This window comes from Musa acuminata, chromosome BXJ3-2, assembly GCF_036884655.1.
Source record: "Musa acuminata AAA Group cultivar baxijiao chromosome BXJ3-2, Cavendish_Baxijiao_AAA, whole genome shotgun sequence".
Classification (NCBI taxonomy): Eukaryota; Viridiplantae; Streptophyta; class Magnoliopsida; order Zingiberales; family Musaceae; genus Musa; species Musa acuminata.
In genome coordinates, this window is record NC_088350.1 from 34,026,349 (window position 1) to 34,038,319 (window position 11,971).

Consider the following 11,971-nt stretch of genomic DNA (forward strand, 5'->3'; position numbering starts at 1 on the left):
GATCCAACGGCCAGATCCCAGCGCGACGTGTCCCGACTCGTTGCATCTCTGCCGTCCACGTTCCCCCTACCTTCGCCGGAGGTCGCTGGGCTTCCACCCGCGGGCCCCGCGAAGGCAGACGAGATCTAACGTTGCATCGCGATCCGACGGCGGGGGCGGCTCCTCGCCTGCGGCCTCCAGGTGTTACGTTCATATTTAAACGCGTCAAGCAGCTGCGTCTTACGTTCGGCACATCACCACACGAAGTGTAACGGTCGACGACCCTCCGTTACCGCTATAAAACGGCATGGCGAGCGCTACCATCTCACCTGTAGCACCACCACCAGCAGCAGTTGCGCCGCTTCCACTGCAGGCGTCGCGGTTGGAGCCGGAGGGGCCTCGTCGCCAAGGTTTCCTCATGGAAGCGCCTCCCCGAGACGATAACAATGACAACGCCAACCACCACCCTATTCTCTCAATCCGCCGCGGGTATCGGCGCCGCCACTGCCTCCCCCACAACCCCGACCCGGCCAAGCGCATCCGCCGCGCCGAGGGGGAGAGCTCCCGATCCGCCTCCGGCACCGACCCGCTCCCCCAGGATGACGGCTCCGGGAAGATCGACGAGAAGAACGCCACCGACGCCTCGCCGCTGCGCCGCGCGAGTTGCCTGCAATCCCTGGCGCACGGGTCAATGTCGGTGCTGGGGAGGCGGAGGGACATGGAGGACGCGGTGACGGAGGTAACGGGTCTCGCCGCGACGGCGGCGGGGGCGGGCGGGTACGCGTACTTCGCGGTGTACGACGGGCACGGGGGGGCGATGGTGGCGCGGGCGTGCCGCGACAGGCTGCACGTGGCGGTGGCGGAGGAGGTGTGGCGGCGGCGTGCCGCGGGCGAGGGCGAGGGACCCGAGATGTGGAGGCGGGCGCTTGAGGCGGGGTTCGCGAGGGTGGACGCCGAGGTGATGGAGGCCGCCCGGGCGATGAAGAAGGGGATGGTGGGCTCAACGGCGGTGGTGGCGGTGGTTGCCGAGAAGTGGATCGTGGTGGCCAACTGCGGCGACTCAAGGGCGGTGCTCTCCCGCGGCGGGGTAGCCGTGCCACTGTCAATCGATCACAAGGTCTAATTCCTATCTTGGTTTTATCCATACTTTTGAAGTCTTCCCTTCTATTTTATCCTCTCGTCATTTAAGAATAATAGCTTCCTTCGTTTCCTATATTAAACTACTATGGTATGTTCTGTTCCTTGTCTTCTACTTGAAGCTTTGGTGGTACAAATTAGAGATTTTTCTCATGCAATATTTTAGATTTTCTTCATATATAGATCGACATGTTAGGATTGGTCCACTTTGCACATACAAATACTTTAGTTTCTTAAATATTCATGGTACTGTCAAGTAATTATTGTGGTTATCTTTTTTTTGCTTCCCTTAGGATTAAGTTCATGTTGTTCCTGAAAGTGCCCTTGTGTGACATGATATGAGAAAGTATTTGTTTCTGTGGTCCCTTTCCTATAGGGAGGTATACTGTGGCTCTTGGGAAGTGGTCAGGGGTGACAGACTGCATGCTTGTTGAGATGGAATCCATGAAGAGATGATTATAGAGAATGGGGTTGAGAACCTCCAAGTAGGAATTTAAGAGATCTCACACAAATGAGGCAGAAATGTTGACTTCTTCCTTTTTCTTTCTGAAAAGAAAGGGATTAGTTCATTGATCAAACAATAAGGTGACTTTTCAGTCCGCAATTGTAAAAGAAAAAATTTGTAGGAAAATCTGATCCTTAATATGGTCGATGTTCTGCGAGTTGTCATGCGAGGTTTAGGGATTCTAGCTAGCTTATCAAGATTCTCGACATGGGTGATTAACTTCTTTTGTACAGACACAAAGAAAATTTCGCAAGGTGGAAAATGGTGCTAAAAGATTTGGCAAGTCTCCATGTCAACTTGTTTTATTTTGTAAGCTGAAATGCTAGAAAAGAAACAAAGTTCAGGAAAGAGAGTGTTTAGTTGAAGTGTTTGATTTTCAATCAAATCAAAAGTGAACAAAAAAAATGTGGCAATCCACGATTGGATTCCTGAAAGGAGAGAAAGGAAGTTTGACAGCAATTGGTTTAAATTACTTGCCTAATATATAATGGATTACACATTGAAAATGTGGAAGTAGAAGTGAAATTATAAAAAAAAGAAGAAATTGACAAAATGACAGTTTGTTCAGATAATTCTTGCAATTTTAAGGATTGATGAAAGTTTAAATCATGTAGGCAGATATATCCCATAAACAAGGGAAAGAATGACAAAGAATTTCAATTTAAGTCAGCGCATGTAATCTAATCATTTTATGAACAGATTGTTGTGGATGTGGCATTAGATAAATTTGTTTTATATAGCTATAAGAATATTTCCATTATATTACTTTCATTTTTTGCCGTCTCAAACCTGCATATCATCTTTAGTGAGCTTCCAGCACGAAACGAAGGTAAGATAACAAGAACTAATTAACCGTTGAAGCAAAAATCAGTAATTTGCATGGGAATCTTCATGTTGAAATAATTTTTGCATGTGCATGTATATCCAACGTGGTCATGATAATTTGTCATTCTATTTTACAGAGAGTTTATTTCTTTCCAATTTTCAGATTAATCACAATCGAAACTTTTGATGATTCCTTTGGTACTATTTTGAACAATCATTTTTCTATCTTGTGGCTATTTATTATGTTACCCTTCTTCAGACTCTATGTTCAAGTCATTAAGTGTGCTCTCAGTTTCACGCATATTAGTGATCAATCATGTAACATCTGTGTGTTTGTTGTATTTCAAGGATGTAATTTGCCTTGATCGATTCCATTATTAATGGATCTGCCTCATCATGTGGGAACCAACTATAATTATTAATAAAATAGGCTGCACAATCAAATGCAGGTGTAGTTGATCATCAAATTAATGGAACGTGAGGCTATGCTACAAGGATTGTTTTTATTGCCTCTCTCATAGCATAATGTTTCAAGGCATCTTTTGAAATTGCCATTAGTGAGTTTTCATAATAGATTCAAGAACTACAAATGATGCAACTTGAGCTTGAAGGATGGCTATATTTTTCTATAGATACAAGCCCATAACCTGAGTAAAACTGGCCTAGAATCATGTATCGAAAAATACTTGAAACCGAGTTATTGGCTTAGCCTATCAAGCTATGTGGTTTTAGTTACTATCAATGTGGACCTAATACTATATATGTGTAGTGAGTGAGACCAAGTAGAAAAGAGTTGTGTGGATGGTATAAGAGGCATATCATAGTATGGAATCACCTGGGCCTTTTGCATACATGAATGATTCTTGACTATCATCTGAATGAGAAAGATTGTGAGATTGTGAGACTGTTATTGTCCCGTATTATGAGTGAGAGGTTTCGGGCTCTATGGTTATAGTGTTACTAACTTAGCCTTATACAGTCAAGTCATTTGATTTTTGGCCCGTTATATCTAAAGTTCTTGGATTAGTAGGTTTACTGAAATGGGCTGTAGTTACGTGGTGTTATGATTATTTGCTTCTCAAATCAGTATATACTAAAGATGCTGCTTCTCAAATCAGTTATTACTAAAGATACATTCTTTCACACTTTATGCTTGGGGCTGATGCCAATACCCAAATCCATGTGCATGTTTGTGGAAGTATGCTACCATGTCTGTGGAGGAGGATCTCAAATGGAAGAATCAATGTATGCCAATGATTTATTCAAAAATGGTAATCACCAGGCATAGGAAATATCAATTTTCCCATTAAATCTCTTCTTTGATGTATTTAACACCTATAAATTTTTTTTGATGATTTTCCTTTTCTTTTATTTTCTTGCATCAATTTTTCATTAGTTAATCTGTAACTTGATAATTCATATTTGTTTGCAATTTGTATGCAGTTACGTCAATACTAATGAATGAACTTGTTCCTACACAGCCTGACAGGCCCGATGAGCTCAGGCGAGTGGAAGCTCTAGGAGGGAGAATCCTCTGTTGGGACTGTCCTCGTGTCCTAGGAGTACTATCCACTTCTAGGTCCTTTGGTATGTACATGTTCATACTTGATCGATGACAAAGGTAAATACAATCATTCAATTACTTAGTTTAGAATATAAAAGCTAATGTTCAGCCATGACAAAATTGGATAAATGAGTTCCCATTGATCATGGTCCTTCCTTAGAAAATAGAGGGAATAAGTCTTTCTCTTTTTGAGTATTGAGCGAGGAAAACCTACAACATGAAACCAGTTATAAAAGAGACCAGACGCCAATTCTGGAGTCTACGTTTATAGGCTTATCAAAATACTACTATGACAACAAATCAACTGCTTCACAACAGTTAGCAGAATCCAAATTATAGAACAACTCTTCATCTTTTTTATTATATGCCATCCCAAATATTGAATGATTAGCTTTCGAAATTGCAAGGCACTTAAGTTATCAGTGTTGTCAATTCTCTTCATTACCATTTCTTCTATGACTGGCGTATCTATATTTCTGAATCGATGGCTTCTCTGTCACTTGAGTCACAGTAAGTTTATTTCAACTCATCAAATTCTGGCTTTCTCAATCCCGAACTACAGGGGATTACCTTCTGAAGCCATACGTCAGCTCGGATCCCGAACTTACGGTGACTGGTCGCACCGAGAAGGATGAGTTCCTGATACTAGCAAGCGATGGGCTGTGGGATGTCATATCGAGCGAGATGGCATGCAGGGTGATCGGGAAATGCCTTGAGGTCTTGGCATCCGATGGTTACCCATGTGGAGTGGCTAATTCTGCTGCTAAAGAAGCAGCTGCTGTGTTGGTCAGACTTGCCATTTCTCGGGGCAGCGTAGACAACATCAGTGTGGTGGTGGTAAAGCTCTAATGCTGGCATGGTGGTTGTCACCTCTGCATCAATGCAGATTTGCATTCATAAATTTCAAGATGTGCCTTCTTTATAGCCTCTATAGTGCCGTAAGACTGTTTCATGTCTTAGTGTTTAGGTAAATGTAACATAGATGTTACGTGGTAAATGTATCAAAGCTTCAGTTTCTAGTCTGTTAGATGTATCGACAGAGGAAGCAATGTGTCTATAAAAAAACCCTGTATTTTGTGCTGAGCTGCTTTATATAAAACATGAATCAAATTTCTTGATTCATCAATTGAATTCCTGGGTCTTACTATCTTGTTCGAGATTGCTATGCTTATATAAAACCAATAAAATTGATGGGATGTATCACAAAGCTTCTGGATTGAAGAGAGATTAATGTTGTTTTAATTGTAGATTGGTGGAAGATAGATTAGATCAATATTTAAATATCCTCGTATTTGCGTGCATCTTTTCCTGTGGAAAATGGAAAAAAACATCAAATAAAGTCCAGCCAAAAGTTCATTCGCTATTATTCGATTTATTTCCCAACACAAAGAGACATGCATATAAATATCTCTTCCATCTCTCAGCCTCCTACACGTATTTTCCGATTCATGCAATCCTGCAAAAACACACAACAATAATATATCAATTCAAAGTCAACATAAATGTTTTACCTCTCTATACACAATGTTTCTCTCAAAAATAATTTATGATTTTTAGAAAATATACAATCGCTTAATCTTTCTCGAACACAAAACTAGATGTAAATTTACAACAACTACTTAATCGTTTGCTTGCATGAAATAACAGTAATCGAGCATGCAGCGGAGAGAAACAGAGAAACGGGTTCTTACTTGGAGCAGTCAAAGCTGAGGCTGGTGGGGATGACGTTGGTGGAGACGCCACAACCCCCCGCAAGGCCTTTGGCCTTTGACGAGTCGACAGAACCTCCGGCATCTTTGAGTTCTTGCACGAGGCATGCGCAGATCGCCCGGCGGTCCTTCGCCGTGGGTGTCAGCTCCTTGATGTCCCTGACGGCGCTGCAACACTGGTGTGAGAGCGACGGGTCTTTCCCGGCCACGTATGGCACGCATTCACCGAACGCCGTCTGCGCTATCCCGCAGTCCGTGTGCGTGTACGACGACGCCCTCAGCATGGCGGCCGCCAGAATCGCTACGAGCAATTAAGAGTCGAGCCATGAGCGTACAGAAGCAGCAGTAAACTCGCACAAAGACGAACTGCGACAACTGCAACAAACCACGGAAGAAGGCAATGGCATATATATAGGAAAGAGAGACGGAGTAGAATGCCGTGATTAAATTGTTGTATGATAGAGGTTAATCAGGCAATTACTGATTTGATGCAATTAAATCAAGACAAGGATTTCAATCGAAAGATTTCAATCAGAGACTTTGAATCCGATCGGATTTTGCATGAGTTATCTTGTCATCTAAAGTCATCAATTTCAAAGCACAGATATACATTTCAAAGCAAAGGAAGATAATATTTTTCTATGTTTTTATGATAAGAAAGGTAATCCTAAACTTCCTTTTCTTCTTTTACTCATTTTTTTTTTATGACAAGGAAGGACATCACAATTTTTTTTTTTCCTCCTTCAAGATATAAAAACACATCCTAAATAGGAAAGAAAGGGGATGGACTCCTTTTAAACTAATTTGGTCGGGACGAGAAACCCTTGGGATGACTTTGAACTCTCTTTAGCAAACAAATCGTATCTCGGGACAATTGTAGGATAGTCATCGTGGGCCAACAACACATTAGAGTCCATCTCCCATCTCAACTCCTTGTTCGGGGTCACACCCTTGCCCCTAAGAGGGCACCTCAAATGGATCTTCACCTTTGGAATCGAACTAGGTCATGTTAACTCCCTAGTCAATGGCACCAAGGCAACAATATTTTAATTCAGGATAAATGTAACTTATCATATTGGTGCTAGAAGGTGGGCCCAAATGTCACGAGAACATCCATCTATGACTCCTAATAAACACTCCAATAAGGAGGCGTCTCCTTCAACATTTAACTCCTTCGAACAAGGACACCTTTCCCCCACCCCTTTTTCAATAGGAAAGTAACAAGGACACATTGAGAGGAGCTGCTCTTTCAACTCAAAAAAAAAATCTTCGATAAGGCCACACCCAAGAGGAAACTCATTACCTCAAGATTATGAAAGGCAGAGCCTATATCTTGAGCACAACACACCAATAAAAAATGATTCTATATTTAAAACACTACCTCAACTAAAAACTCACAATAGAATGACACAGGAAGAAATTTTTTTTTATTAAAAGTGGAAAGCTTACACTAGTGTGACACTTACAATTAAGGGCTCATGTTTGGAAGACCTAAATTGGAGCCCTTCAAAAATGATAAAAAAAAAAAAAGGCCGAATCATTCACTTAGAAGAATAGGATGAATCAAGGCTGTCGTCAAAAGGGGCATGTGTTTTAGGGATGTCAAGAACTTTGGGCCACAAAGTGAAGGGATCCTTCTCGACACTCATTCCCGATTACCTAGCCTTAAAATGCCCCAAAATAATGAGGTACTTATATTGATACGAAGCCCTTCCCGATCTCAACAAGCCCTGCCAGAATCCCTCTAACTCCTTATACATCGTGATCGCCCCCCTCTCTAGATTGTGAGCTTGGTGTCACTCCTCTAGGAGCTCTTTAGCCTCATGGGTCTCCATCTTAGTGACCATTAACTCGTTAAAGCACATTTGCAAGTTGTCCTCCAACTGGTCCCCCTCTCTTGGGCGTCCTCTAACCTTCGTTATAGAATTGTCAATCAATACTCAGCATCTTCCAACTACTATCAGGCTTGCCCTAATAGACCAATTGTCTTGGCGAGTTGGGCATCCTCAATCGCCAAGGGGGGCCTCTTCTCTAGCTTAGCAATCCTAGCATGAAGACCTTTGTTTGCCCGGGACAACTTGTCCACCAATATCCGAACATCATAGGCCTAGTCAACAAGGCTTGTCACGTAATTGTGATGTTGCTCAAAACAAATGGGTCAGTATTGGAGAGATATATAAAAAGGACCTAAATGGATGAACTAACCTTATTTCGAAGACGTTGATTGACCAAAGATTCCATTAGAGTACAATACACCATTTTGCTTAGTGTATGGCTGAGCAACCCTAATAGTACTCGCCCGTAGTCAAGGAGCTCTCACACACTCTTCCACACGATCATGGATGACAAGAACATAGCCTGTGGAGATACCAAGGCCCAGGAGGCCCCAATTGGCGTGATGGGCTAGCACACATGTCTTCACAAGATGACCCCTCAATGGTGCGTTCCCCACCCCATGCCAAGGCCTTGGGCCCATCAGGAGAAACCTTGACGAGAGGAGAATAAACCTCATGGCCCCCTATCTCCAGGTGGGGCACTTGTGGCGAAGGAATGGTCTTCTCATTACTCTCATGTGCCTCTTATTTTGGTTTGTACTGCTACTCCTGCAAATGGCGGTTGAGGCACAAGAAGACCCTCGTCTCCTGTAAAACAATGACTATGCATATTCGCCTAGAATGACACAAATCTCTTTGCTGCCTCCCACAAACAACTACAACAAGATTCGAGCTCCAAAAACTTTAGTAGATCAAAGCTCTAAAGCCCTAAAATTGACTTAGACTGATCAAAATCCTTAGGCGGGCCCTGCTACAATCAAAAGCCAACTAAAGCGTGCCACATCAAAAATGACTTAGCACGCCAAGAAAGAAGATGAAGTCAGGGGTCCCACACACTGACCCTAGAAACCTCGACAAGGCCCCTCCCCCTAAATAGAGCAACTAATCGAGGTCCCCTAAAATGACCTACCCCACTAAGGTGGTCGCACAAAGCCACTACGGTGGAACCACACTCCCACAACGACGATCGAAGCAAAATCCGTAAACGGTGAACTCCCACTCCTCGCACGGTTGAGGCAAAATCTATAATAGCGGACTCCTACTCTTGCAAATGGTGGTTGAGGCAAAATCCACAACATCGAACTCCCACTCCCCGTAACGATGGTTGAGGCAAAATCTGCAATGATGGACTTCTACTCCCATAATGACGGTCGAGGTAAAACTCACCATGCCGGGGTCCTACGCCTGCTATAAACAAACAAAAATTGCTACAAACAAAATCATGAAATTCAATTTCGACAGAGCTAAATGATCAAACGATGTGCCTCAAATTCCTTACCAGAGCCCTAAAGCATGCCTTCTCGGGGGATAAATGATAAAAAATCTACTAACAATTGACACGTAGTTGTCACATGTCATCCAAGTCATCTGCCTATGTGTATAAAGTTTTAAAGCAAAAAAACACAAGCTTCCTTCTCATTCATTATGGTAAGAAAATCACTATCTTCTTTCTCTCCATTTTTTATAAGGAAGGCAATCCTAAACTCCTTTCTCTTCCTTTATAATAAGGAAGGATATCACAAAACTTTCTTCCTCTCATTCAAAGTATAAACAGGGAAGGAAGGGAACAAACTCATTTTGAACTATTTTAACCTATATTTGGGACCTTGGATTACTAATTTGATCTTCGGAGGAGTCGGGAACTATTTTAACTTTCTTCCTCTCATTCCTTTAGCAAACAAACTGTATCTTAGGACGATCACAGGACCGTCACCGTGAGCCAGCAACACATTGGGAGTTCAATTGCCATCTCAACTTTTTGTTCGGGTCGTACCCTTACCCCTGAGTGAGTATCTTAGATAGATTTTTGCTAGGAGGATCGAACCAAGTTATGTTGCTCCTCAGCCAATGACACCAAGATAATAATATTTTAACTCAGGACCAAATGTGACTTATCATGTACCTCAACCGAGCTATATTATTATGTATGATATTTATTTTTATTTGATATTGATACTAACGTCAGAGCCATGACATTGATGTATGCGACTATAGAAACAAATCAAAAGAGAAAAAAAATATAATTAAAGAAAGATAACTTAAAAAGTTTAAATTTTCTTATATATGTTTCTTCCTCATCTTCTTAGCTACGTTGCTAAGAAACTGTCGATCTCATTTGTTATAACTATCTTTGCAATATTTGATAGCGTTGAAAATTATGTTATTATGCGGAGTTGTTTTTTTCTGAAAATATAATATCATGATTAGTCTATCAGATGATTGTATATTTGTTACACTATAATGTCAAATATCACATTGAAATTATAGTTTTGTAGACTTTGAAATTGAAGTGTTAAGAGGAAACCACATGTTCGGATTATATAAATTGTATACTTTCAAATATAATTCTGCAAAAGTCAGCCTCCAAAGTATCATAAACTTTCGATGTTTCAAAGAAAAAAAAAACACTCAAGATATATATATATATATATATATATATATATATATATATATATGTATAAACAAAATTCATATATAATAAGTTGCATGAATATATGGATTCAATTAGAAATAGGATCACATTATGCTTGTATTTATTATGTTGGGGTACAACTACATCATTATTATGATAAACAATGTCACAAGACATAATATTTTTTTCTCTACTTGGAGACATGATGATTGTATCATGCTCATGTCACTAAGAGACCAAAGGATTGGGGTTTAACAAGCCACCACAAATCTTGGAAAAAGGTTGACCATGGACTTGTGGCCACAATAGATAGCTGGAATAGTTAGATGTCTCCCATTTAGTACTACTAAACATGTGTTTGGTCCATTTGGGAGGTTAAATTCCGATCATTAGCTTAGATTAGAATAATAAATGCTTAAGAAACTAAGCTCGACACCCGAGCATGATTAAGTAACAATCTATTCATAAATCATGCTTAATCCAACATTTTCTCGTGCATAGCTTGGAGTAGATTCTTAATTATGCAAGAGAAGGGGAAAGACATGAGTACATGGCAGGGTCGGATACTTTTGAATTTATTAGGGTGTAGTGAGAGAATATTAGTCATATAAAAACAATTGATCAGTACTAGTCTACCCCTAGAATCCAAATAATGGAACATAGTCTTCTTCTCCTCTCATGGCTTTGTCGGCCTTGGTTCTTCTTCTTGCTAAATCATTGCCTAGTAACAATCATTCACTCATCTTTAATCACCCACATTGTGATAGGTGTCAGTAAGTAAATAATTTTCTAAAATATATATTTTCAGTTCATTGGATGATTGTAATTAAATATAAACAAGTAGTGATTAATTTCGAGAGAGGATGAAATGTAGCATTGATGTATGTAAGGTTGCTTACTACTACTACTGAAAGAGCACACAATAGGTTGTTCTTTTGTTTATTATAGCCCAATATATACAGCTATAAATTAAGAAAACTTTGTCCTTGTGGAATAAACAAAAGAGGTTATGAAAATTTTGGGATTAGCAAAACTTGTCCCCCACTTAAAAAAAAAAAAGATTCCTTGCTACTAACAATTGTTATTTTAAACTTAAAACATATTAAAAATATAAATAAACCAAAAGAGGTTCTTGAAAATTTCTTTTAAAGGTTGTTAATGTTGATTAAATTTTAAATATATTTGATTTGACAGTCAAATGATATTTAATTACTGAAGGTCAATTACAAGAGCATATATGCAAGTTTCTTAATTTTTGATATAAACACACATATATACATGTATGTGTTTAATTTAAATAAACAGTGATGGACACAAAAATAATTTGACCTATATGGAGTGAAGGCAAGTCAGTGGTCTCCTTTGCTGGCAAAAGAGAAAGTGTCAAATGATTGCGGTGAATACATCATTGAGCAGCAACATAGACCAAGCGGAAGAAGAGCACAAGAAGAAGTGAGAAGAACAGTGGGTGACAGAGAACAGTGGGTCACCACTGTTATGGAAAGAGGCACCAAAGTTTGCATCACAACAGTCAAAGCACATTGCCACAACACGCAAAAGTCCCTCACAGCTTATCTACAGATCGACCATGTCTCTCACCCTGAGAATGTGCAGTCAAATTGCTCCGACTACTGTGTGTTGGGCTTGAGGACCCACGCATCATGTGCTGCTTAACCTTCAGCTCTGACACCCTCTCATGCCTTGTTGAATCCTTGGCATCACTCCCTTGTGTTGCCAGTGAGATAAAGTTCCTGCACCCCCTAGTTTGTCACATTTAAGCTGCCC

General features: G+C 40.7%; 2 protein-coding genes across 2 annotated transcripts; one reads left to right on the forward strand and one right to left on the reverse strand.

Moving 5' to 3' along the window:
• The first annotated feature begins 245 nt into the window (after positions 1–245).
• On the forward strand, positions 246–4,981 carry LOC103976596 (protein phosphatase 2C 51-like). The gene is made up of 3 exons (XM_065138498.1): positions 246–1,096; positions 3,928–4,033; positions 4,573–4,981. The coding sequence occupies exons 1-3, from the start codon at positions 287–289 to the stop codon at positions 4,857–4,859; spliced, it is 1,203 nt and encodes a 400-aa protein (XP_064994570.1). The 5' UTR covers positions 246–286; the 3' UTR covers positions 4,860–4,981.
• A 475-nt stretch (positions 4,982–5,456) lies between these two features.
• On the reverse strand, positions 5,457–6,003 carry LOC135631638 (non-specific lipid-transfer protein A-like). Its single transcript, XM_065139376.1, has 2 exons — positions 5,702–6,003; positions 5,457–5,466 (listed from the first exon to the last, which is right to left on the reverse strand). The coding sequence occupies exons 1-2, from the start codon at positions 6,001–6,003 to the stop codon at positions 5,457–5,459; spliced, it is 312 nt and encodes a 103-aa protein (XP_064995448.1).
• Positions 6,004–11,971: the final 5,968 nt, after the last annotated feature.

What these genes read in the sequence shown, in the direction of transcription:
- LOC135631638 (XM_065139376.1), bottom strand. Translation starts at nt 6,003, where the DNA reads ATGCTGAGGGCGTCGTCGTACACGCACACGGACTGCGGGATAGCGCAG.
- LOC103976596 (XM_065138498.1), top strand. Translation starts at nt 287, where the DNA reads ATGGCGAGCGCTACCATCTCACCTGTAGCACCACCACCAGCAGCAGTT. An exon ending in CACTGTCAATCGATCACAAG is followed by an intron (nt 1,097 to 3,927) that starts GTCTAATTCCTA and finishes GTTCCTACACAG; the next exon opens with CCTGACAGGCCCGATGAGCT. An exon ending in ATCCACTTCTAGGTCCTTTG is followed by an intron (nt 4,034 to 4,572) that starts GTATGTACATGT and finishes CCCGAACTACAG; the next exon opens with GGGATTACCTTCTGAAGCCA.